The sequence below is a fragment of the Poecilia reticulata genome, chromosome 1, assembly GCF_904066995.2.
Source record: "Poecilia reticulata chromosome 1, P_reticulata-male-v2, whole genome shotgun sequence".
In the NCBI taxonomy this organism is placed as follows: domain Eukaryota; kingdom Metazoa; phylum Chordata; class Actinopteri; order Cyprinodontiformes; family Poeciliidae; genus Poecilia; species Poecilia reticulata.
In genome coordinates this window covers 7,696,610-7,724,416 of record NC_088830.1, presented here as the reverse complement: position 1 = coordinate 7,724,416, position 27,807 = coordinate 7,696,610, and the positions used below count along the sequence as shown (strand labels likewise).

The 27,807-nt window shown below is 40.1% G+C and overlaps 1 protein-coding gene and 1 long non-coding RNA gene across 2 annotated transcripts in view; one reads left to right on the top strand and one right to left on the bottom strand.

Moving 5' to 3' along the window:
* Positions 1-23,767, top strand: part of LOC103475290 (zinc finger protein GLIS2-like) — a 40,634-nt gene extending 16,867 nt beyond the window's left edge. The window contains exons 2-7 of the mRNA XM_008426841.3: positions 9,996-10,181; positions 12,757-12,959; positions 14,521-14,706; positions 16,707-16,840; positions 17,132-17,250; positions 20,866-23,767. Of these exons, the coding sequence (XP_008425063.1) occupies positions 10,016-10,181; positions 12,757-12,959; positions 14,521-14,706; positions 16,707-16,840; positions 17,132-17,250; positions 20,866-21,551 (1,494 nt within the window). The 5' untranslated portion in view covers positions 9,996-10,015 and the 3' untranslated portion in view covers positions 21,552-23,767. The remainder of the gene's footprint in view (positions 1-9,995; positions 10,182-12,756; positions 12,960-14,520; positions 14,707-16,706; positions 16,841-17,131; positions 17,251-20,865) is intronic.
* LOC145549824 (uncharacterized) lies at positions 11,699-14,585 on the bottom strand. Its single transcript, XR_014085684.1, has 2 exons — positions 14,491-14,585; positions 11,699-13,173 (listed from the first exon to the last, which is right to left on the bottom strand). It is a non-coding gene; the product is annotated as an uncharacterized LOC145549824 (long non-coding RNA).
* Positions 23,768-27,807: the final 4,040 nt, after the last annotated feature.

Sequence of the window (27,807 nt, the reverse complement as noted above, 5' to 3'; positions counted from 1 at the left end):
AAAATCTCAGAAGTTTTTAACTTCTGAGTAAAAGCTAAATGGCAAAACTGCGTCCTCAAACTAATCAGACGGTGCCAGGACACAATGTTTTTGCTGCCGTTTTTATGGCATAACTTGACAACCTGAAATATCCAAAGACCTGTTGCCACACTGTTTCCAAATGTCTCTCAGGACGGTTGGAGTTAGAAAATGTGATGTTAACTGGCGTGACGTGCTAGAAAAAGAATAATTTGACTAGTTTCAACACACCCGAAAACATGTCCATGTTTCTTTGGCACTAGCTTGTCTATTCCAACAAATAGTTTTGCATTAACATGTAATGTGTAGGTGTGCTAAATGTACCATTTTTCAAGTTCAGCTTGTTTCATTATCAAAATATATGATGATTTGGAGTTCCTGCTGATCGTTGTTTGAGTTTAGTTTGAATTTCGAGAACCTCTTCTCCCTTAATTTGACTCGGTTTGTGTTTTATAACTTCTCTCCTGGATGATTTGAATGTTTTAAGTTGCTGTACCTTCTTTAAAAATGCGCAGAAGGTCAGTAAAACCGTTTTTAAGAGGAAAATAGGCCCCTTCTCGTAAGGCTACTCCCCCACTCCTCTGGCCCTGACAACCTCCGCCACTCCCTCGCTAAGGGGTGAAGACGCCAGTGTCAGTGCGAGACAATCTACAGGCTCTACTGGTGACTATTGCATACTCGGTCTGCAGAGTTGCATCATTTAGCTCTGCCGAGATGCAAGAGAGCCAGAGGGAGAGAGGGTGGGAGGGAAGAACGGAGACAAATAATGGGAAAAGTGTGAGGAGAGGAAAGGGTGGGAGTCCATGTCCTGCGTTTTCTGTTAGAGGTTTTCACCTCCTCCTCTCTTGCTTGTTTTCCTTTGGCAGCCATGTTTTACGTCATGAGGGAAGGTCAGCATCCTGGACGTTGGCACTGACATCATGCTGAGAAACGGACCTGACATAATAGAAAACAGTCCATTTACGCCGTAGTTCTCGCCAACACCAGGACTTGGACGAGCCAAAATGTTAGTGGTTCTTGCACATTGCTGTTTGCCTTATCAAGACCTTGAGAGCGAAACACAGTGGAGAGAGATTTAAACTGTCAGCATGTATATCTGGGAATTACATCCAACCCAACTTAACAATATTTCAGCTCCAGGTTTGAAACCCGGTCGGGTTTGTTGGTTTATTAGCTGTTAGCATCGTTCAAACAAATCTGTATTCTCTCTTTCATCTACAGCTACTTTTTATATGCATCGACAGGTAGCCATGTTGGATTTTCAGTTGATGGTGCTGGTGATAAAACCACAGACTGGAATTTCAGATTCTATCGACCTTTCTGGAAACTTCCGCTATAGATAGAATCTCTGGGAGCTTCAAATAGAGCTACTGCATCCCTATATTGAAGGGAACCAGTCAGGTGGTCCGGCCACCTGCTTCTCAAAAGGAAGTTTTCCAAGCTGGCCCCTCAATTATAATAACCTGGGGAAGACCCTTTCCCTAAACTGGAAATGGTTTGTGAAAAATCTTGGAGAAATAGAAAACAATCGATGATTTGGTGGATAATTCAACTGCAACCTTCCACCAATTAAAAACTGACCATCAGAGGCAATAGTTCTTAACAAGACAAATGGTAGACTGCTTCCTCCAAGTCATTGTTGAGTGTTTGAGTCAAATGGAGATGTTCAGGTATCTTATTGTCTTGTTACAGAGTGTTGGTAGCACAGAGCCAGAGATCAACTGAAGGATCAGGGCTTCAAATGCCTCACTGAGAGACACAGGTGAGTTTTTACCAGCCCAAGTTGTGAGATATGGATTATGGCAGAATGATCTTGGATACAAGTGGCTGAACCGAGCTTCCTCTGTATGATGGCCGGGGATGAGATTAGAGAAGAACTCAACTTCAAAGAGAGTCAGCTAAGGTAGTTTGGGTATTTGATTGCAATGCGTCCTGGACGTCGACCACCGGAGGTTTTCCATGTGAAATCAACTAAGAAGAAGACTCATGGATGGGGCCTGGACCTTTCTCGAGAGACTATATGCTGTTTCTGAACAGGGAACATCTTGGAATACCCCAGAATGAGTGATTGGAAAGTGTCAAATAGGGAGGCGATGGATGGATGGATGGATGGATGGATGGATGGATGGATGGATGGATGGATGGATGGATGGATGGATGGATGGATGGATGGATGGATGGATGGATGGATGGATGGATGGAATCTTAACACAGCAAACTGGAAAAAAAAATCCAAGTCCTGTAGCCATTTAGTTTTAAAATGACTGGACTGCCTGGACTTGACATGATGGTACTTGTTCCATAAAAAAACAAAAACCCTCCGGTCTCACTCATTCAGAAATTATATTCACTGGGTTGAAATATCTCACGCAAGAAATAACACACCACTTTTCTAGTCTGTCTGCTCGCTTCCAAAAGTCATGCCTTGCTTGAATTATGTTTTCACTCTATTTCTCCTCACTCTGTGGTTTGAGCAGACTGCCCCCCCCCCTTCACGACTTCCATCGTGATTCTGCCCATTAACACTCATTTAGTCCTTTTGTTTTTGCCCAGTACTCTTCAAGCAGGTATCCAATTTCAAAGTCTCGTGCGGACACTTCAGACCTTCATAAATGCCCTCTTTCTTCTTGCCTCTTTATGCCTTCAGATCACAGAAACACAGCCCCCACGCCTCCCTCCGTGATCCTTGCAGTTGCAGGGACATTCTGAAATTCCTTAAAAGGACTTGCACTGGAAAGATCAAAGAACATTACTTCTAAAAATCGAACATTGAACTTCTTTTTTTTTTTGAACGGCTTGACGAGCTGTTGTTGATCCCAATCCCCCTCAACCCTTCTGTGCTTGGCAGATCAAGAAATCTTGGCTGTTTTCGTCCCGCGCTTTTATAGAGTTCTAACAGAATATATTAAGTTTCATAACACTTATAAAACATTACATGTGGCGCTATGTACATAAAGCAATAGGCAAAGCTGCAAGCACACACACGATCCAAGAAACTGGAAAGGAATGAAAGAAGGGAGTTAAAAATGCACTGGAGAATAAAGTATGTGAGAGAGACGAAGGGAGGGCAGGAGGGGGAAGAGAGACGAAGGAGGAGCAGGGAACAGGAGAGGTATGCTCTGCTGGTGAATTGGGAGAGGAAAACCACAGGAAGGAGTTAGAGGGAGGGAAGACAAGAGAGGAGGGAGTAGAAAAAAATTACAGGGAGGGAGAGGCCAGACCAGGGCGACCGTAGAAGCAAATGTTTCCTGTGAGAGGAGGAAAGCCTGATGAGTGTGTACGTCGTACCTGAGCTCAAGTCGGACTCCATTAAGTGTGACATGTCATGGATGTTATAACTGTGTAGGAGTTCATGAGAAAAAAAGCTCATGTGCTTTGCGGTGTCACAGCCAACCCTTGCGCAAGTTCCTGGAGACCTGTGCACCTAAACGTTTGCAGCCCTTAGAGTTTGAGAGTGCACATTTGCAGGACCAAATGCAGTATTCTTAAATGCAAGTCTTCTTGTAGTCACAGTCTGTGCTCTGCTAAGGATGGAAGTTGTGAGACATGTCGCAGGTCTTTGAGGGGGAAAGCTGCTGGAGGTTGGAGGTTTGGGCATTGCTGAGAGTCTTTCCGGCATAGCGTGACTCTGGTGGGCGTGCGTGTCTGGACGCATGTGGCAAAGGACCGACGGCGTATGTGCGTGCCCTGCACCCTGCGTCCCAAGTAGCAGTCCGTATGCGAGTGTGTGCATGAGAAAAGTCAGCGAGGTTGCAGCGGAACGAGAAACCAGTGTGGTGAAGAAGTTGGCAAAGAGAGCCGGGACCCTAAACACTGACTTCATTGTGGTTTAGCCTCTGCCTTATATTCTGCCGGGGGATTGTGTCAGTGATTGCGGAAGAATTTGTGGTGACAGCGAGTTTCTGGGAGCCTGAGGGAGGAGGCGCGCATGTGACTGGAAGGTTGCTGGTTCGAATCCAGCCAGTAAAAAGAAAAAGAAAAATTAAATCAAGAAACGTCGTCGCTGCCAGCTGTCATTAGCGAGCCGTGCAGCGGGACACCCTGTTGAGGTTTAGCAGCTGTGTCGCACAAAAAAAAAAGAAAACCTGCGTTCAAACCCGTGTCTGGCGCCATTTAAGAGACTGAAAAAGTTGTGTCCAGAAAAAACAGATGCCTGCTGAAAGTTTTCCACTTGGGGTGCAGGGTTTCAAGTAAAAGTAAAAAAAAAAAAGTTTCCAAGACAGATTTGCTGGCAAATTTTGAAGAAAAAGCAAACCAATAACAGCTCAAATTCTGACTTTGTTTCTTTGCGTTTTAGAAAGGCTGGATTGTCGCTCCTCTGCTTTGCCTCGTTGGTCTTACTGTGACGTTCCAGGATGGAATTTGGAATAAACATCTGAGTGTAATCTAAAGTTGGCATGGCGGACTGGGCTGCATTAGTCAACAATGTGAGCAATGGTGGACTAATGAGTTTCTCTCTCTCTCTCTTTAGAGCTGCGTTTTGTTGTAATTTTCCTCTTTATCTAAGAGAAAATATGCGAGCTGATGGGGGGTTTAAACGCAGGTCAACTTCCAGTTTTTGCAGAATCACAAATTCGGTTTTATTCTTAAACGATACCGCCGTCGTAACATTTTGTCCTGAAAACGTAATCCGCTCTGGAATAGGTTTAGTTCAGAGGAGGAAAATGTCGAAATATGAGTGCCACCTTAAACATTTCCCCCCATAAAAAGTAACGGCCGAGAATCTTTAATCTCCCCCGGGCTGTTTCTTGTGTTTGTACCAGCTTGAGTGCTCAGTCTTACCTCTCGCAAGAGTGTTGCAAAGTGTGTGTGAGGGAGGGAAAAATGCTGCCCTCGATGAGATAAAAACCTGGGAGAGAGATTCCTCTAGCAGTGTCCACTCTCTATGATTACTTTTAACCCTAATAAGATTGTTTTTTTTTATTTGAAGAATTTATAAATCCCGCATTCAACTCACCTTTGTGGCATGGGAGATTACCTGGAAACTCTGACGGTGAATGAATTCCAGTGTTCTGCATCTGGAGGTTCAGATTATGTTTTTATTGAGATTTCATCCTGAAGGAAAATTAAATTTAATCCAAATTCTGGGGGAAGTTGCCAACATTAAAATATGTTGTATTTTTGTTGTTTTTTTTAGGTGTAGATTGAATTTACCCCATATCTCTCAAACTCCCAAAATGAGCAAAAATCCCCTTTCCCGGGATATTTTGTGACTTTGAGTTTTATCACATCCATCCATTTTCCATTTTTTCTGGCTAGTGCCGATTGGTCGAGAGACGGACTGCATCCATGTTCCATGTGTTTTCAATCCTCTATACATTTAAAAAAAAAAATCAGTCTGCACAACTACAAAACGTAAAGGCAAAACTCTTATTCCTCTCTCCAATATAATCTCAGGGAAACTGGGTCTGGAAAAGTCTGGAATTTCTCCATGAAAGCTGTGTGGGAACCCTGCATAAATGACGAGAGGCAGCTCAGAGAGCAGTTCCTCTGCTGGTTTGGGACGGAAGCAAATTTAAGACCCAATAAATATAAAAGGTGGTGAATATTAGGTCCCAAACAGGCCAATGTCCTTGGCCATGTTCTTAACACTGCTACTGCAATAACAATATATTGTCAATATGCTGTTCAGCCAAAGCAATCACTGTCGGAACTGTTCTGGTCACAATATGACTTTACGACAACCAGAAGTGTTCAATAAAACCGTTTAACTAATTCAACTTGATGACTTAAGGGATAAATTACCAGAGTTAAAAGCATAAAAGTTTTAAAGGGGCAGTGTGTTATGCATTCTTTCATGCATGTTTGAGAAATCCGTTAATCTCCCGTAGCAACCATTCAACCGTGCAAAACGCCTGGTTGGACCGAGAGTCGCCTTCGACAACGAAGCTCCAGTTTCCAAGCTGAGCTTCTGCCTCACAGAGCCGCTGCTCCCCCACATCTTCCCCACTCAGCTCCTTCAGACTAGCCAGCAGCAATTAGTAAACACTTGGTGGAACTGCTGAGCTCATTATATGAGCTACTTCCACTGAACCGCTGTTAAAGGGTTAATAGAAGAGCAATGTTATGATGACTTTACAACAACCAGAAACTCCTGAAGGTGGAGTTTCAGAAAGAGGAGGAGTTTTTAAAGAAGCAGAAGCCCAATTTTTTTTAACTGAACATAGTTACTTGATTGTGCTATAAAATGCCTCTATATTAATGACAAATACACAATACTGCCCCTTTAATGGAGCCTCCCCATTTTAAACAGACAAAAGATTAATTTTTGCACTTTTCGTGCAGCTAGATTGTTTTTTTTCCCCGTAAAACCAAAAGCAAGATATTTTGGGAAATAACTTCCCCTTGTTGATCCTTTGAAAGTAAAATGCACACCAAGTCCTGCTCAGTCTTACATGAAGTAAAATGTGCATCTTCTCCTGCATGCATGCGACTGATGGCCGCCAACAGGATTAACGGGAACTGTCACCACAATGTAAAATTGCAAAGATAAACCCATCAGTGCTGTCAGCTTTTCCAGCAGCAGCTAACAATTTTTACTCTCCTGCAAGATTTTTCCACCTTACTACAGCTTCTTCCCGTTTTTGGCTTCTCCCCGCGACGCTTTCGCTTTGAAGCCGATATCCGAATCTTGAGTCACTCTGTTCGACAGGAGCGCAGCGGTGAGTCATGGACCGAGAGATCTTTTTGACTCATGCCTCAGTCGCAGGGTTCAACCTTAACAAATGAAAACACTACTGCGAAGTCTTGTCAAGCCACTTAAGGGCCGACCACAGAAATGCAGAGGAACAGTTTCATATCACGATAACTATCATGAGGTTTTCCCTCAGAAACTGGACAACAACTGACCTTAGAGACAGATGTGGTTTTCTGTGATGCATCACTAGAGGAACTCAGATCTTTCTCAGACATGGATTGTTAGGTTAGAGTAATGAGCTATGTGGCATTAACAAAGAGCAAAGGTTCTTTATTTGTTACTTGTTTTGTTCCTCGTTTGTAGTCATTTACACTGTAGCTTTATTACCTTTGGATTAATTGTATAATTCATGTGCATGTACTTTTTTTTTGCATGCATATGCTTCCCTGATTCTTCTTCCAGGAGAGTTAAAGACATTTAGAAGCTGCAAACTGTGCAGTTTACTTTTGTGGTTCTAATGAACACAAAATTGTCTTAGTCAGTATTTTGAGTTTACAAGTAATTATAAAGAATTCATTTATTTATTTATTATTTTTACTTAAAAAAAAAACTATTTTATTTTTTTTAACCTAGTCTGGTGAAGCACAAACGGGATCGGGGGGTGCTCATGCCGCCCTGGGTGGTTGCCCATGTCGCCCATATCTGTCAGGAATGATGATGTTTGGTGTTGACAGGAACCACGATGCCTTCTCCGTCTTGTCATAATTAAACCTTTACTCTTCATTACAGTTCAAGATATTTTAGGTCAGACTCACCGGTACACAAACATACAAAACTCACACTGAGCGTAGAGGATACTCAGACCAGGAAACCCAGACCAGACTGCCGCACACACCTGCGGTGCATCAACCATAAATAGCCAACAAAACAGGTGAATCAAATTACTCATTAGTGGACAAAGGAAAACCGGCAGTACTCAAAACTAGACACTTGAAACCTAGAAATCAACCCAAACTAAACGGAGAACACAGAAAAACCCACACAAAAAACCCCAACATATGACAATATTAGAACTGTACATTCTTCACAGTAAAGAAACTAAATACTTTGTTGTATATCAAGAAAGTATATTCACTTTAAACACTATGCTAAATAAATAATTTGTTCTCTAAACATCCCTGTTTGGATGTGACTGTCCCTTTTAGCACAAATCTCACACAACTAACCCTGTGATTGGCCAACATCCCCGAGTGTGAGAATGAAGTTGTTTTGATAGCTGCTCACCAGACATGTGGCTTGACCTATGAATCAGATTTTCCTCATCCTGTTAAATGAGAGACTGACCTCGGATAAAAGTTAACACTCACACTTAAACCTTCAGATCTGGAAGGGGAAGGAGAAAATCTATGGGGTGTCTACACTTACACAATTAAACTCCCTTTACTTGGAAAGAAAAATGTTTTTGGAAACCGTGTAAGTTAATCTGTCTGTTTTAGGGTTTCGCTGTCGGGCTGAGGGAGGAAGCTTTAGCATCTGGTTGAATCTAACGGACTTGGGTGTTGTGTGGCCAGAATGTCAGAAGCAAAATCTCTGTCATCGGAGGAATGTATGTAGGATGTGGACACTGTGCTTCTTCTTTGGTTCAAGAAAGTTTTGGAAGACCGTTTGACAGCTTAAGAAGGGAAACCTGGGACAATGTCAGGCTGGAGACATGCAGGACACTGCTGATTGGTTGAAGGAGTGCTTTGAAGATCTCCCAAATATAGCCACCATAGAGGAATGCTGAAAGACTAAATAAACTCCCTGATGGCAGGACCTTAGTTTTGGTTGATACACCTTTTAAATGTCATGTAGAGGATTCCTGTGGCACCAGCCTGTAGGAAAGGGGATAGGAGATTGTGTTCCAATAACAAGTGGGTCCCACTTGTAAGGCTCCCTGGGAAATGAGGCTGTGATAATAAATAAATAGGTTTGATTGAGGTGTGTTGGGCCAGGAATGTGTCTAAAGGTCGTGGTACCCCATCCCACAAGGACTCTCTTTAGAGACGAGGCTCTGACCAACTGCTGAACCTTGAATTCAAGAGACGGAGAGCGGTTTTCATCCCTGCCTCGTTTGTAGTCAACGAGGCAGTAGACAAGATAATTATCTCTTGCAAAGCTGCCGACGGCGTCACAGGAACTCGGCTCTCCGGTATTTTGTGGTTCTGGAGAAGGCCTTCGACCCTGTCTCCCCGAGGTGTTTTGTGGGGAGGTTGTGGTAGTACGGGGCATAAGGGGAATGTCTTTAAGGACTATCAGGTCCTTGTGTAAGCAAGATAAATTCTGTGGCTGCATTTGTGACATAAACTTGAGCTTATGCCCAAATCCTGTTTGTGGTGTTTATGGACAGGATCTCAACACTTGCCGTGGAGAGGAGGGTATCTGGTAACCTCAAGGTTTAAAATGAGCCATTTGCAGATGATGTAGTTCTGTTGGGATCTTTAAGTCATGACCTTCAGGGTGCCCTGAGGTGGTTTGAGCAGAACGTGAGGAAGGATGAGAGGCAGCAGTCAGTAAGATCCCAAGATTTTCTGGCCGCCGCTAATAAAAACACGTCACTTTAGTTGTGGTCGAAAAAGGAGGACTGCTCCTTTCTGCTGGGAAGTTAGTCTCAACCTCATTTAGTAGGCCATGTACTGTAGTGTCTTGTTCAAGGGGTGTAGGATGGTGTCGGCTCTCTACCAAAGGGTTCCCTCCTTTGACGATGGACAGATGGAGTGAGGGTTTGCTCCGTTCTGCCTATTTTCTGTCCCTAGTCTATGTTCAAGAGATATGGTTTGTGACTAAAAGAACAAGATCCCAGATACAACCAGGTTTCCTACCATCATCCTCCAACCACTTCTTATCATCTTCAATATCCAGCTGTTCATCATGTGACTCGTCTGATAAAAAAAAGTGTTTCCAGTGCAGTTCTGCAAAATAAACCAATTTTGATACGTCTTAGTGCCAAAAGCTTTTTGAAATTGCCGTTTTTCCATTAGTCAAATTTATTTTCGAAATGTCAAATCGGACACTTACATGGTCAATGGAAATGCAGCTGCTGCTGCACATTATGAGATCTGAAATCCACTGTTGCAGACAGAAAAGTGGTTTAAAAAAGTTCTTCGCGTGGAAGACTAACCAGTTGACACACATGTGACACAGATGTGGAGAAAAACAAGCCCTCAACCGTTAAAATATCAAAACAAGATTCACACACCGCCATGTTGTTTATGCCTCAGCTGAAAGAATGTCAAAGTATTTCTCGCTGAGGATTTAATTGTCTTTGTTTTGTGTTGAATGCCTGTTTTTCCCGTCTCAGGGCACCAGTCTTCAGCAGCCATGCTTTCTCTGGACGAGCCGCTGGACCTGAAGCTACCCTCTGGACGAACAGGTGGTCCTGTGAAGTTTGGAAAGAGGTCCTGTCCCTCATCGATCTGTGCTCCTCTCCACGCCTCACGGCCACACCTGCAGTGCACCGCCTTCCCATCGCCGCCCTCCTCACCAGGTAACCAACCCGGATGACTGAAACTCTACCAGCTCAGTTAATAGAAAGATTGGGTCAAGTCAGGCGCCCACGTGGCATTGATGATGCCTGGTGTCACAGTGAGTCTTTAACAAAACCGATTCCCTGTTCTCACTTCTCCGGTAACCTAATATTGTAAATCCAATAGAAGTTTGCTCCTCACACAGAGGTGGATTGTCAGCAGATTTGGAAGCGTCGGCTCTAACGAGCTGAGCGTGACACTGACATGAAGTGGCCCAAAGAAAGCTGCAGCTGATGCAGACAGAATCATACGTTTGTCTCCAAACCAGGCTTCCCACTAAGCACCGAGGCACGTCCAGACCACACCTGGGGCAGAGGTGGAAACCGAATCAGAGAATGATTTTTGTTAAGTCGGAAAGAAATGTCGTTTTCAAGCTAATTAGGAAGAAGTGGAAAAACTTTGTCAAATTGCAGCTGTGACACGTGAACACAATGTAAGGCTAAAAAAATGATTTGTGAAGATATTTTTATAAGTATTTTATGTGGAATTAATCCTTGTTAAATGAGGATGTAGGGTTTTATTTTGGGTTAATGTTAATATTATTACTGGGGCAAACATATAGCTAATATCTATCTTTATTATTACCAATAGGACTGTAAAATAACTTAAATAACTGATATTCAAGTATGGCAGATAATGTACTATATTTATATAATTATACTATATGTACTATAATTAATAGTCTTTTGACTATTCTATCAAAAACATTTAGCAAGAGATACTTTGCTTTTTCACTTTTTTCTTTAAATTATACTATAATTAAACGATTAATTTGTTTACTTTTGGGAACAAAAAATGCCGCAGGTCTATGCAGCTCCACGTTGCGGTCAGGTGCTTCTTGTTTGCTTAAGTAAGTCCCCACATGTGCATACAAGCTGTTTGTGCTCCAGTCAAAAACAGATGGAACCATAAATAGTTTAAAAAAAAAAGAAGGGCCACACAATCAGTTCTATAGTTCAGGAAAAAGAAACTCCTTCCGATCATCAAAAGAAATATGTGGTGAATTGTGAATTAAGGAACTGTTATGAAAGTAATTATTTCCCATAGGTGGCGTTATCGCAACAATACAAAAAAAAAAGAATATATATGTATATGAATTCCAACATGTCTACTATCTGAAGATGGATCAAAACTCTGAGCTTATGAGAATCTAAGTGACTCAAAGCAACTTCAGAGACCAACCTCTGACTTGTTAACATTTAAGTATTAACCCTACTGACAAGCTCTAAATCACTTTGGATATTAATGCCAACTAAAGCCTGTTGATGCATATTCTACACAAACCAAGGATCGTACTAAAAACATTTTCCTGATATCTGGTGATTGAAGTTATGCTAAATTATGACTTGTTTTGCAAATGATTATAGTAAATAGTGGTGGTTTGTGAAATAGCGACCCATTAATGTTATTGAAAAGTTCATGTATTTCAGTAACTAAATTCACTAAGTGAAACACATCATATAGATTACGCACAGACTGATATCTTCAAGCTTTTATTTCTGTTAATTATAAGAACTTTCTGGCTGCAGCTAATAAAAACATGTCACTTTAGATAAGAATTTTATATCAAACCAATAAAAAATACAATCAATTTAATATGGAAATTTGAGCTTAAACAAAAGTGTGTTTAATACCTGCTTGAAGGTTATTTTCAAAAGGTGCTTTCAGTTTGTTTAAATGAGCCTCATTTAAACGCATATTTTTAATTTACCGAATGACAGGTTAGCCAGGTGGGACGTTGCCCAGGGCAGCATCAGAAATGGGGGTTACACAAACTCCAGATAAAATTATAGAAATTATCTGTCAGTTTAATCATGAAGAAATCTTCTATTACTTTTATGTACGTGGAATCTATGGAGATATGGCGCCACCAAGTGTTGAATATGCATATGTGTTCCATATTTTGTGCATTTTATTATTCACCAGAATATCAGAAGATTTTACTCATTTTTCTATTTATTCACTGGAACTAACTGCTAAATTCAAATGAACAATCTCCACTTAATTTAGTATTAGATCAACAAACAAAACACATATTGTTTTTATGTAACTGGAATTGAACAATAAATAGTTAAAGACTTTTAAGACTTGTAATACTGAATACTAAATAAAACATAAAGATTACAAGCATTTATTTTTGGTGTGTAAAATTGTTTAAAAATATTCTTCGTCATCATTCAGCTTGGCTCGATGGGATATTGATTGTCTGGAATTATTGATACATTTAAAGTCAAACTAAAGTGCTGCTGCATGAATAAATCTGCTAACACAGTTACAGGTTGGGGAAAAAAATCTGAAAAGCTTAAAGAAATTTGTCCTAATTAGTCTGACTGGTCAAAGTCAGCTGAGGTGAGAACGAAAAGAGACAAAAAAAACAAAAACAGAATTTAAAGCTTAACCACTTAAAAGTTAAAGGTCAATTAAAGCACCTGCCGGAACCACTTAGTGTAAATGTGATTATAAAGGCCCATGCAAACCGCTTTATAGTCTGACATAAAACAGACTAAAGTTTAACCTCTAAACTTTCCGATCCAGATTCCCAATCTTCTCAGGAGCGCCTTGGCTGCTGCTTCACCCCTCCAGCCATGGACCTCAGCATGTCCCCGTCTTCTCAGCGGGCCCTCTCCCTGTCTCCGTCTCCGTCCTCCCCTTCGTCCCCCTGCCCTCCCTCGCCTCTGGAGTCCCCTCACAGTAGCAGCAGCAGCAGCAGCAGCCCGCAGCCTCACCTCTTCTCTCGGGTAAGAGCCGCTGGTTGCACAGTGACACACAGCGACATGCACACAGTCACATCAGATGGCAACGGCAGCACTGAGTGTGTATTTAGCTTGAAACCATTTTGACTGTTGACTTTAAAGCTGCAGTATGTAACTTTAAAAAAAAAAAAAAACGTATATTTTTACGTGTGTTGAAACTGTCACTATATGTTGTGACAGTTGGCAGGAGACAGGTAACCTGTGAAAAAAAAAAAAACAGAGTGTTTGACTTCTCTCAGTGCTAACTAGAAACAACCAATCAGAGCCAGGAGGCGGGTCTTATTGCTGTCAATCACAATCTGGTGTGGCGTTGCTCACCCCCATCCCAGCTCCCCTGTCTGTCTCTACTAGCTGGCGGAGCGTGTTGTGAATGCTACGCTAGGTAGCAGGACCACTGATGGTTTTCCTGGAACGGTGAGTTGTTTCTAGGCCATTAGCACATTTAGTAGCGCATACATGAGTTTGATTGACAGCGCCAAGGCCCTCCTCCAGGCTCTGATTGGTTGTTTTTAATTTGCGACAAATCGGAAGCGGTGCGTTTCTTCAAAAGGCAACAGTAGCTCAGGGCGAAGGTGGAGGACATCATCACAGGTTATCTGTCTCAAACTGGTGTCAGTTTTAGCAAATATGTAAAAAACATGTTTTTTATATAAAAGTTGAAGACTGAATTTTGTTAATTGAGGCTTTGAATGACTGCTAACTCTTTTTAAGAGATTTATTTTGAACTTTTTTTCTTCTTTTTTTACCGTCATCTTAAAAGAAACAAACATACACTTAATTAAAATTCACATTTTCAAGGTGAATACGTCTTTTGTTTGATAAATTATGAACTGGTAGATTCTGCATTTAGCTATTTTTTCTTTCTTTTTTTTTTAAACACCTGTAGGCAGATGTAAAAACTAATCTTACTGTGGCTCCGATGGACAAAACCTAAAGAAAAAGCTGATTTCTTATTTCAAAAACTAATCTCTTGGATTTGAGTGTCAGGAAAATTTTACGTCCGGTGCTTCAGCTGCTTTCTGCACAGCTGCACAAAAACAAAGAAGGTCAAGTCAGATAAAACACACTTATATTAGGCAATAAAATCCAGAGTTTTTAGATAAAAGAATATTATGTGTGGCTTAAAACCCAGTTTTGCCAGCTGTGTAGACGAAAACAGGCCACTTGTTGCCTAGTTACGACACATCAGGTCTAACAGTAGGGGGCAGTAGATGCCACAAAAAGAAACTGTCTTTTGATTATAAAAATAAAGTTGTTCCATATCAGCAATAGATTTTCTAGTTTTTCCTTATGTTTTTGTTGTTCAGTTGTAACATTTTAGATTTAAAAAAAAGAAGAAGATGAAAAATGTTACTACTGATTTCAACCAATCCCTAACAGTGCCTGGAAGTATTAAGAGATTTTTAAAGCATCTTAAAAGTACAAAAGAACAGGTCAAAGTTAGGAACTATTCCTCCATTCATAGAATTACTAATTTTTAGTGTGATGTGAAGGCAGTTTGTGTGAACTCTCAAACCTCTCTCCGTGTGATCGTCTCCTCTGGTAGGAAGCATCTTGGCATCACAGCGTTGACGGTGGAGCCTCCCAGCCCGGATTTCCATTCTATTTCCCCATGAGGAGCCTGCAGAGGGGCTACAGCTTTTCCTCCTCTGTGTTCATCGGCCAGCACAGAGAGAAAGCCGTTTCCCCCGAGCCCTCACAGGAAGGTCAGCTGGCCTGTCGGTGGAAGAAGGTAAAATTTCTGCTCAGTTTGACGCGCTGTGCAAGATCTGATCAAAATTATCTTTCAATATTTAAAGAAATAGTCGCTTCTGATACATTTGATGTTCAAGTGTGGAAAAAAACTGCAGCTGTAACTGGCCACTAGGTGGTGGTATAAGCAAATAATAATAACATTAAAATCAAATAGTCAAATAAATAGAAAAAGAAAAGACAGAGTACTAAGTACTAAATATTACCCTTAACAGAAACCAATACTGAACTGCAACTTATGCATAACATGTTGGAGAACTTTAAGAAAAGTTTTTTATTTGTAAAATCAGTTATATTTATCTGCTAAGTGTGGGACATTGTGCACTTTTACTTGCTTTGAAATAAAGTCTAAAGGAAATAGCCAGCAGACTTTTACAACACCTCCCACTGAAATTTAATTAGAAGAGTGTTTGAGTGTAGCAAAATAATATATTTTATAACAATGTCTAAACATTGACACAGGGTGAATGAACCTGTCATGTTCATTCAACCATGTGAACCACACAACTAAGCTTCCCAAGAGTTAGAAAGTTAAGCTATATTATATACCATTCCTGACAATAAAATACTGAATATCAAAAAATTAGGAATCAATGTAAATAGAAAGTCCTAGAAATGATTAAGCATGGATAATAATATATAAACGTTATTGTGTTTTGATTTAAAATGTGAATTATTGAGATTACACACACTGAGATAAAAGGCAGTGGATACGGTATAAATATAATTAAAGCCATTTCTGGTGTGAAATGGCTTTCACGTCATTTTTCTTCTTCTTTCCTGAAGAAAGAGGAAGAAAGCTTCCAGCCTGCATGAGTATAAAATTAGTTCAGACTACTCCTTATTTCAAGCATTAAAGGTTTAAATAATAAAATCTAAACATTTTGAGTAATTGGATAAAACCCTGAGTAAAATACTTAAATTAATAATAATAACTTATAATTTAACTAATAATTAATATTGGTTTAACCAGTGGTTGATGTTGGTTTGATTATAAGAATATTTGCACTTACTCTTATGCTTATGGAGGTACTTACAGATAAAACAAATAACTGTAACATGGTATCAAATAATTAGAATAATGGATTATTCTTGGTTTCTTTTCAGAAATGTCTGTAATAACTCACATTATGATTATAATAAGAGTAGCTAATAAGTAATGGTTATATATTATAAATGAATGCTAAATCAGAGAAACTAAAAGGTTATAAATGTGATTTTGACATTGAACTTGAAATGGTGTAAAATGTTGTCTTGAAGAAGAGAGCTGATCTCCAGGTCATCCTGGGTAAGATGCAGTTTTAATGAAATGCAATCATTGGTTGAGAAAACATGACAAGAGGTGAACCAGAACCAGAACCCAAAATGGAGAAACAGCATTCAGTTTTTTATAGTCTTCTAAAAAACTGAATGCTGTACCTGGTGTTTTATTACACCATGTGTGTTGGTACATTGGGGACTAGGAAATGAAGTCTAATATAAAAGAATAACTAGACACAAGAAATAAACAAACTAGAATCACTAGCTACGGACTGAAATAAAGTAAAACAGAAACAAGGCTGATCTAATCAAAATAACCTGATTTCTTCTGTATTCTGCAACAAATACAGAAGAAACAAACCAAAGACAACTCCAACAATCCCAGACATAACAGAAAAAAACTTCCAGAAAACTGCAAACATGCTGGAACACTGACTTCCTTGAAATCATTGACTGTAGTTTAGATTTTAGATTAGATAGTTGCCTTTGATTAGCAGTAAGTCTAACATTGACCAACATATTTGATCTATATTTGCTTTATGATTTTTACGATGGCAGATTATTGCTTGTTTAACAATTAGTAACTACATTTTATGTTCCTGTGGTGTAAAGCACTTTGAACTCCCTTGCTGCTGAAATGTGCTGAACAAATACGGCGGACTTGACTCAACCAATCAGTCATTCACTGACTTCTGTCCTCTCCATCTCTCTCCTCTCCAGTGTCACCTGCTTTTCGACTCTCTCCAGGAGTTGGTAGATCACATTAACGACTTCCACGTCAAGCCCGAGAAAGACTCTGGGTACTGCTGCCAGTGGGAGGGCTGCGCCCGCAACGGGCGAGGCTTCAACGCCAGGTACAGCACACACACACAGGGACAAAGGGTCAAGCTAGTCACACCTGATGTCCTGTTGGAAACAGGATATATTGGGTGTGGACTAATCTTCCACATGAATGACCTTTTAAAGAGAAGTTGTCCAGAAAGAACGTTTGAGAGTATTCGAATAAACAAACCTACGGTGTCCCACCAAAGGTCATGTCCCAGTTAAGAGCAATTCTTTAAGCCAAATCTTTTTGGGTGATGCACACACCTACAGCATCATGGCACACGTGTGACAATTGCAACTTTATGTTGTTTGCGCTGCAGGTACAAAATGCTGATTCACATCCGCACCCACACCAACGAGAAGCCGCACCACTGTCCCACCTGCAACAAGAGCTTTTCACGTCTGGAGAACCTGAAGATTCATACCCGCTCCCACACAGGTGAGCCACCCATCCACCCGGAAATCTAAACAAACTGAATACTGTCGCAAAAAGTTGAGCTCATCCCACTTCCCCGTGCTGGAGATTTTAGTTTAATAATAACAATGAATAAAGTTACCTTTAAAATTGAGTACACAGGTGACATTAAGACCCAACAGTAGTCAGACTGTAATAAAATTAATCTGGTTGTGTGTATTGTGATTGTGTCCTGCAAACTTTGCTTTAATTCTACTTTTTTCTATTTAATCATAAAAAAATCATAGTCAGGCAGAAAGAGAGTCGTGGAACAGGAAGAGCAGGTTTCCTGGAGAAAGAGGAAGAAAGCTTTCAGCCTGCATGGGTATAAAAATAGTTCAGACTACTCCTTACTTCAAGCATTAAAGGTTTAAAGAATACAATCTAAACATTTTGAGTAATTGGATAAAACCCAGAGTAAAATACTTAAATTATTAATAATAACTTATAATTTAACCAATAATTAATATTGGTTTAACCAGTGGTTGATGTTGGTTTGATTATAAGAATATTTGCACTTACTCTTATGCTTATGGAGGTACTTACAGATAAAACAAATAACTGTAACATGGTATCAAATAATTAGAGTAATGGATTATTCTTGGTTTCTTTTCAGAAATGTCTGTAAGAACTCACATTATGATTATAATAAGAGTAACTAATAAGTAATGGTTATAATATTATGAATGAATGCTAAATCAGAGAAACTAAAAGGTTATAAATGTGATTTTGACATTGAACTTGAAATGGTGTAAAATGTAACTGTAGTTAAAGGTCACTGATGTTGTGTTGGAGGTAGATAGTAGGTGAAAGGTCAGGGGGAAAGAGGATCTGATGGGAGAGCAGAGGTGACCAAGGCCTTATTGCTGAACTTTAACTTTCCAAAGAAAAGGTTGGGCAAGCAACAGACGTAGGTGGACTGTTGAGCAACTTGGGACATTAGCACAGACATCAGGACATAATGTCTCCAAGACGGTGATGGATATGGCATCATTTGTCCAAGCAGTCAGCCAATGAGAGGCACAGCAACAAAGCAAGCCAACGCAAACACGCCAAAAGGTGGATAAACCCTTTATAAAGTGGGTGCAAAAGAGGAATCTTTGGTTGGATCCTTCAGGCAGCTTCGAGCCAAGATCGGGATGGACAAAGAACTCTGCAGCTGAAGAAGAGCCGGGGCCACAGAGCCGAAGACTGTTCTGCACATGGGGACCAACCCGTTAGCCCCGCAACATGTGGCTTCAAATTGCACTTCTCTCATCAGCTGGTTCAGACCCCAAAGACAAAGACCAAGGCAAAGATGAAGATAAAGACAAAGATAAAGACGAAGGCAAAGAACAAAGGCAAAGAGGAAGAACTGGTGTGTTCCTTCCATGAGACCAGCTTGTCTGCATCTCAATGGACCAGGAAGATTGTGAGACGATCTTCATCATCAGGCCAGTTCTGGGGTTCAAGATGCCAAACTCTGTCCGTCTCTCTCAAAGTTTCCCTTTTTTAGTTCACAGTGTCAGCATTAGGGAAAGATAGGCTAGATTATTGATTTTACTTATTTGATTATTTCTGCTATTGAATTAAGCTGTACTGACCCTTGCAAAATTGCCTTGCTAATAAAATAATTATCATTAAGAAAATCTAAAAGATGTTGTGGACATTCAATTAATGAGTCACCTTAAAGTTCTTTGATGGCTGTAAAATAGCTATGAAATTTGATTCTGGGAAGAAAAAGTGGAAAATGTTTTATAGATTGCTTTTAGCCAAAACAACACCCTTGGGACTTGCCCGAGTCACTAAAACCAACCTGGTTCAGTAACAAGTGCAAGTTGTAATAAAGAGAAAGAGCGACCGTTAACAGGTGTGCCCTGTGGAACTAGTTGGTTGCAGGTTTCTCAATCTGGCTAATTCACAGGGTGAAAAAGGGTGGGACATCTGGAGGGAGAGGTCGTCAGAAACCAGGCTAGTCTTTCTCAACGCCAGCTTAAACAGAGTTTACTTCAGTTCTGGACAGGGTAAAATCCCAGCAGATTTAGGAAACTCAATTCACCCATTAGATGGAGAGCTGGTAGCACATCTCCCTCCTCTGAGAAGGGGAAGTTGAGAGAGAGAGAAGGGGGGGTGGTTGCGCAACAACAATACGAAATGCGAAAGACTATTCAAATTAACATTATAGAGTACTGCAAAAGTGTTGACTTGCTTACCTTTATGCATACATGCACTGGAAAGATATTTCACCGTCCCTTAGCATTGACGGCAGCTTAAACTTCAATGGAAAGGATGTCTACAAGATTATGAAGAGTCTTCCTAGAAATGTTCTGCCATTCTCTCAGAAGTGCATTTGTGAGGTCAGACGCTGATGTTGGACTAAACATCAGCATTTAATTGGGTAACGTGCTTTACCCAATTGAGATCTGGTTGCAGGCCAGACAATATCTTACACTCTATATTATTCATGTCTTGTTGGATCTTTCTGTGTGAACTGGTGAGCATCAAGTTGGAACAAGAAGGATCTTCAACCTGCTCCCTTGTGCTGTATTCAGAGTGAACATGAATTGTCCACTTTGAAGTCAGACGCTTGATATGAAGCATCAAAATCATCTGAGCAAAGTGACATGCGTTCCATATGAGTTTTTGTTCTTCTCCCGGTCTTTTTGTGCAATAGTGGAACAACTAAGAGAGTGTATTGGTTTTATTTACTGGAAGAAAGAGAGACCCTAGACATGCATCCACAAAGCCTTTGATATTACATTGACATTACATTGCATTAAATTGTCATTGCAATACACTGTATCGTTCTTTCACAATGTTATTAACAATGTTAACCGTGGTATAGTTTCTTGGAACCTGTCGTTCGTTTTAATTCCTTAGAAGCAGGGAATTTCAGGAATTTGTTTAGGTAAATATATTAAGCAAATTAGGTCCTGTTGGCCAGCCATCCAGCTGCTGAGGTTTTATAATGGTGACTCTTTGTAATCTTGATCTGGACAGCTGCAGAATATTTATCTTCATCCTCCTACATAAACTTCTTTTGTTGAATTTTTTGTCTTCAATCTAGCCCCAGGGAGACAAAGAAGGGCAAAGGTACTGGGAGGGAAGAACCAAAGATCTTCCTGTTTTTTTGCAGGTCACTTGGACCTGCAAAACAACAGAAACACAAGCAAACAAAATTTATGACTAAAATCATAATTTTCTTCACTTCTGATGTTAGCCCTTCACTGTGGCGTCAGGGGGGTTTATTAGACTTGTAGAGTGCACTGCTATAGGTCATACTGTTAATGTATAGACTTACCTGAGCTGTGAATCTTTGCAGCTCCTCTAGAGTTAACATAGATCTGCTTCTCTTATTAAGGCTCCTCATAATTCAGTCTGTTAACTTTGTAAAATGTTCAAAGCGTTTCATATTGTTATAGAAGCAAACCCTATTTTAAGCTTCTCCACAACTGTCTGGTTAATTTCCTGTTCATCATGCTGTTCGTTTATTAATGTTCTCGAACAAATCTGAGATTTCCCCGCAGTGTTTTGTAAGCCTGGCGGGTCATCAGGCTTTACTAACAAAGTTTTGCAACCTTCAGGCAACCTTCTCACATCTATTTCTCTTCTTACTTCTAGGTGAGAAGCCCTACATTTGTCCGTATGAAGGCTGCAACAAACGCTACTCCAACTCCAGCGACCGCTTCAAGCACACGCGCACCCATTACGTGGACAAGCCTTACTGCTGCAAGATGGCGGGCTGTTTGAAACGCTACACGGATCCCAGCTCACTGCGGAAACACATCAAGGCCCACGGCCACTTTGTCGCCCAGGAGCCGGGTCCTTCTCCCAGGCTGCGGACTGGAATGGGGCTGGGGTTCTCCGGGCACCAAAACCCCGCCGAGCTGCCCTCCGTAGGTGGGGGGCACGTCATCCTTCCAGGAACAGCGGCAGCTCTTCTCGGTGGCCTTGGAACGTCCTTGCCCCTCTCCGCTCTCTGCCACTCCAGGGCCTTGGATCACCATGGAGCACCCATCTTCTCCATGAGTGGAGGCGGCCGCTGTGGGATCAGTCCACTCAGCCTTTCCGATTCTGCGCTGTTGCACCTCAGGCTCTCTGCTGCGTCTATGCTGGGGCTGGGAGCTCTGGGAGGTCTGGGTCAGGTGACAGGAAAGGAGCCAGAGGGGGACAATGAAAACAAGGGGAAAAAAGAGGGCGAGGCTCTCAACCTGTCTGTCGGAGAGGGACCCAGACCGGGGGATGCTTTCTCTTGGGTCATTGTTCCCTCAAACACTTTTTTCCTAAAGCCAACAGCTGTTAGTTAAGCTGTGAGAGCCACCGTGAACATTGCAGCTTTGGAGGAGCATCAGATTTTAATGGAACCAAATGATTGCACAGTTAGGAAATCTGTGAGTTTTGGATGAGCTTACTTGGTTACGGTACAGAGCAAACATTTCAGACATGCCTGGACAAGAATGTTTTCAAAAACAAAAGAGGGAGTTCCCTTTGAGTTTCCTTTGAAAGCAACATCAATTCCGAGAAGTACCCTTACACATGGTTCTTAAAGGGGCAGTATTATATGTTTTTCATGCAAATAATGCCATTTTATAACACAATCAAGTAACTGTGTTAACTTCAGTTGTTACAAAAAAGCTATATATATATATATATATATATATATATATATATATATATATATATATATATATATATATATATATATGACTTGAAAGAAATTTTACTTTCTAATTTCTCACCTTGAAATTGGGCCTCTGTTTATTAAAAAAAACAATTAGTATGTGTATATACTGAAAGCATTCTAATTTTATTTTTTCCTGAACCTGTCTATAATATTTGCTCAGTACCGTATATCCCTTCCCTTTACTGGATTTTCTTATGATTTCCAGTTACATTTATCACAGACTTTTGCCTGACAAATCGGCTGCGTCTTTGCACTTACGAAACAGTGGCACAACAATTAATATAGTTACAGTGTGGAATTTATTTGGCAGTTAAAAAAAAACATCAGTTACTTAAGTTAATTGATTACTTAATGGAGCAGATTTGAATTACCGTAACATCCAGACTACTGAGAGCATCAGAATAAAAGACACGCCTACTAACTTTGAAAAACAAAAGAAAAAATCTGAAAGTTTGTTGTCGCTCTCAACGTTAATTTCGTTTTATGCCATCCTCTTCATCACGCAGCAGTCCAGCCTTTCGAAACCCTTTGGTTAAATACCAGCTGCATCGCAGTGTTCAAAGTGTGTGAAAAAAGTAGCTCAGTCTGGAAATTACGGTACTTTTAAAAGGTGAATATGTGATACGAGATAGGTTGGAGATTAATCAAGAGATCAGTACGGTTACAACTTTTATAAATCTAAATTTTCCATGTGCTACAGAACACCTGTGCTGTGTGTGAAAAGCTCACCTTAGCGCTCCCGCCAGCCCACAGGAAGGAAACTAATTATCCCTCTGGAGAGTCCAGAAAGGTCTAATTAAATATATAATTTATGATTTACTCCACCAGATGCTTGACCAACCTATCAGAACTGCTACTGTGGATCTCAGCTGCATCGTTGCTTAGTTTCTCTTACAGCTCTGAATCGAATTGGCACATTTTCATGAAGGCGAGTCAGAAACTGCATAATTATACAGACATTGTGATGTTTTTTTTTTCTTTTTCTTATTCAGATCACAATAGGAAAATAAAATGATTTGACGCAACTGAATGTAGGGTTATGGTTAACTCCTGTATTTAGGGATAACTCTTTTTTAACGATAGCTTATTTGTCGCTGCATTCGAAGACAACGATCTAGGCAGGATCAGCCCGGCATCTTTTCAACGACAGATTGATCATCAAGAAAGACAAAGGTGTGTGTGTGTAAATGCACATCTGCTTCAAGTGACTGTTAAAATGAAGAAAAGCAGATTCTAAGAAACTGAATGATATCTTGAATATCCTCAGAGTGTAAAAGAAAAAAACATCCACATTAAAACCCGTCTGCATGTAGTTTGCATGTTAGGAATTTTGATGTTTTACTTAAACCAGCACACACTGCCAGTGTGCCCAAAGTTGTACTGCTAATATTATTGCAATTATTTACTTATCTGTTGCTGTGTAAAATGGGTACATTTTATTATTTTCTTTTTTTTGTGTTAAAACATAGGGAATAATTTGAGGCACCAGTTACAATTTATGCAATGCCAAAGACGCTAAAATGATGAAAGAAACATTTCTTTTTCTTAAAATAAAAAATAAAAAACTAGAACAGTTCGACAATGGCCACAGGCGGCCAGTACCTGCGCTCATTTATCCTGTTTGCACATGACTTTACGGTAATCAGTATATCAAACGTTTTCCAAGTGCCTTGTGTTTCATCTGAACTATATAAATGGAGAATTATTTACTCACGTGTACAAGTGTTGAAGTTTCTTTAAAAAAAAAAAAAATCTGACAGCAGATGTTATCAAGACATCAGGGCCCTTTGCAACACTTTTCATCAAATGTTTTGATGATCTGTCAATAAAAACATAGAAGATCAAAATAGTCTGTCTCCCACTTTATTTTTTGTAAAACTTGTTTTTTGTTGCTTTGGTGTCATTTGAGTTCCTCGTGAAATTTCGGAGTCGATTTTAGGTGTCGCCCTCAAGTGTTTTGTCGTTCAGCCTGTGTTTCAACAAGCATTCGCCGTCTTGGGAGAGCAGAAACGATCGTTTTAGAAACCCGCTTCCAGAGCGGATTTATTTAAAAACGTCACAAAAACCAAACGTTCTGTTCTTTCTGTCCTTTTTTGGAAGTGTTACAGCGCCACCCATTGGCCCGGCATACTTACTACAGCATTTGCTAATGACCAACATTTTTTCTTGATCTTATACAAAAATTTACCGTCATATATCGTCTCTGTGTGTGTACAGGGCCTAAGAGAGTGCTGCTTTAAACTTCAAGGGCCTTAAAAATTTTTCAAAACTGTGTCTTTTTTTCCCCCACTACAAAAATTAGAAATGTTCCCACTTTCTCTGGGAACATTGTTTTGGATTTTAAGACACTTATCACACGTGATATGTCCCCCCCAATATTGGAGAGAGCCACATTCGTCCCCCCCAATAATGGACCTTACCACAGGAGCCGCATTTCATTGGCTAATGCCCATTTTACGTCACAGCGCAGCTATCATGTGGGTTACCATCTCACAAACTCATGCTAATATACATTGTGGACTACCAGACCGACAAAGTTTTTGCGTCAGGACTCGAAAAAAAGTGGTTCTCCGTCAGTGGGGTATCCTGATTGTGTTTGTGGAACTAAAATTCACAGATTTCCAAAATCTGAAACGGAAAGCCTTGCTTGGATTAAAGCTTGTGCACGTCCGCATTTGCAGTTCAACCGTCGTAGGATCAATAAGAACAAAGGAGTGTCTGCTGGCGTAAGTATTATTGCTTTGCTTTCTTTGTGTTTAGTGAATGAAAAAAATAAAGTCAATAATAAACACATCCATTATGAAAACTTTTTAGCCAAGTACAGCATGATGGCAGTACCGATACAACTTCTACATCCTGAAGCCTGTCTGTTACAGCCTTACGTTAGCTGAACAGATCAATATGCAATGTTTTTATTTCACCTGAAAAGGCTTTTTACTAAACTGTAATCGTGTTAGCCACGCTAGCTTTTACTAAACTGTAATTGTGTTAGCCTTGCTAGCACTGAGTACCAGTGCTAGCATGATGGATCCTCATGTTGTCTCAAACAGGAAATGAATCTACATTCTTAGTTTTCCTACGTACTGTATTGCTGCAAAGTTTCATTTATTCTGCTAATATGTGACATTATTCAAAAACCAGGCTATGTCTAGACATAAACGGTCAAAGGGCAACAAATGAGTAAATGATAAATGTAATCAATGACCTATGATATAAACAGAAACTTTCCGTAAGAAGGAAAGAAAGAAAAAATACATAAAAACTATTTGGGCCATTTTATGAGTTATTATCACAGGGTAATGAGACGGTTTTGATTGTGTCTCTTTTGTGTTGCTAGTCTGAATGATTTAAAGGGATGTTTCCATGAGGTCCACCTCAACCTGACACAAACGAACATAAACATGCAGTGAATAAATCAATTTTGAATCAGTTTTTTGCACCAAAGAGTTAAGAATAAACTGTTTTCACCGAGGCTCTTTAAATGTGTATATATTTGAAATTTTCATTTGACATTTGTGACTGCAGACCAGCCATGATGCAGTAAGCAGTATTTGCTTATTGCGAGAGAACGCAAAAGAAAACGTTTTTTTACAAGAAAAATGAATGTGAGACTTTATCCTGGACGCCATGTCGTAAAAATCAGTGGAAATAAGATGTGAAGAATTTCAACAGGTGCGGCTTTTCTGAGTGGCAGAATGTCTGACGAGTAGGTTGTACTTTTACAGATCACTGTTCTTGTCATTGCTACATTTTTTTTGTGTGTATTAGCAGATTAAGTTTTTTTGTTGTTTTCTCTGGTATGGAAATATTTCTGTGTGGTTTTGGATTGTAGCACCACATTCCCTGGTTTTAACATACAACATCTAAATCAGGGGTGGGGAACTCCAGGCCTGGAGGGCCGGTCTCCTGCAACTTTTAGATGTGTCTCAACTTCGACACACCGGAGTCAAATAATGAGGTCGTTAGCAGGACTCTGGAGAACTTGACTGCACTTAGGAGGTGGTTCAGCTGTTGGATTCAAGAGTGTTGGATCAGGGAGACATCTAAGAGCTGCAGGAAACCGGCCCTTGAGGACCTGGATTGCCAGGTCATAAAGTGTAAATCATCCAGTCAGGTGAACTTACTCATCGAATGGATTATTAGCCTAAAATAAAATAAACGTGTACGGGAAAACTTTAGAGGCTCCATCATTTACTGTTGCAAATCGAATTATGTCGCTTCATTCACTGACTTGTGTTCTCTCGGCGTCTCTCTTCTCAGGTGTCAAATACTTTTCGATGGAACGAGAGAGGCTTCAACGTCAGCCGTTTACAATGAAAAGCAAAGAAAATGAAACTCTTCAGTTCGGGTGTGGCCCAAAAACTTTCCACCCTCTTCTTTGTCTTTTATTTAAGCAGTTGTATCACAATACACACGCCAGACACATAATTTTCTGTTAGAATGAAGTGCATTTTATGATTGTTAACTTCCTGCTGGTTGACATTTGCACTCACACTTATGACAAGCCGCACGGGCTGTCTCACCTGAAATACGAGCTTGTCATGTCTGGAAAGTCTGAAGATTCATGTCACTGCAGGTTCAAGGAAATGCTTTTTTAAAAAAAACACAAAAACTGTTTCTGTGAAACAGCGATGTGAAAAGCCCATCCTTTTCTGTCGCTGACTGCGTTTCCATTGACAATACGACTGTGCAAATTGAAATTACAAAAATAAATGTACGTAATGCCAACTTTAAAAGAAAAAAAAAACATTATTTTTAGGCTATGATGAAGTGTTTTTTTTCTGCAGTACAATGAAATAGATTTATTTAGCAAAACTGAGATGGAAATACTTTTTACGAATCCCACGAGTCACATGATCTACAGCCGGATGTTACTGCTGGCAGAAACGACAAACGAGACGACAGGAAGTGTTAGGAGGATGATGGTTTGTTTTTGTTTTTTACGGACAACATGCAGCTGGCTCCACCAAGTTGTCATTCTAAATCCATAACTCATCCGTAAAATTTCCCCTAGATACCGCATACGTAGCCGCTCCCAAGCGTTGGCACGTCTCCTCTGATGAACTGATAGACGATGAGCGCCAGCACCACGGCTGAATTGTGAATGTAACTCATGTAACTGCTTACATCCATTGCTGCCTTATCATGTGAGCTAGCTTATTTATGTGTGATTTCAATTTAATTTCCTATTTAATGAAAACACCACAATTGCAAAAGGAAGATTTGTGCACATTTGTAATGGAAACACAGGTAGTTGCTGTGAGATATAAACAAAACATTAAACCACACAGAACCAGGATAATTAATTAAGAAGAACTCATCAACACGTCAAACCACCATGGCCGATTTAATCATTCATAAGGGTAATTATAGGCCCGTTACGCACTGTGTCACACCTGTGACACAATGTTGAGCCATTAGACTTTTAGACTATCAGATTAAAAGTCTTTGAAAGTGATTATTCGTTTAACACTCAGCTGTGTTGAGTTTATTTTTTTATTTAAAATAAAGAGATCATGATATGTTGTTTTGGATCTTTGATTCAGTTATTTCTTTTCATTTCTTATTTTCTCTCATTCAAGCGTTACTCCCTCTGACATTAATAGCACTAATGTGACATTTATTAAGAAGAATATACAGTTCTCACTAGACTTGAACCTTTGAACTTTGTAAAGATTAAATGACAAAGCAAACGCTGCTGCTTTTACATGGATTAATGCTACTGACGCCTTTCCACCCAGCTAGAGTAAATATTAGTTATTTTACTGTCCAGAGAGTGTAAAATTTGAATGCGCTAACGGTCAGTCAGACCCAATACCTGTCCTGACGTTTTCCTGTCTCTTTGATTGCTCAGTAAAGTCCCGATGCACACAGATAAG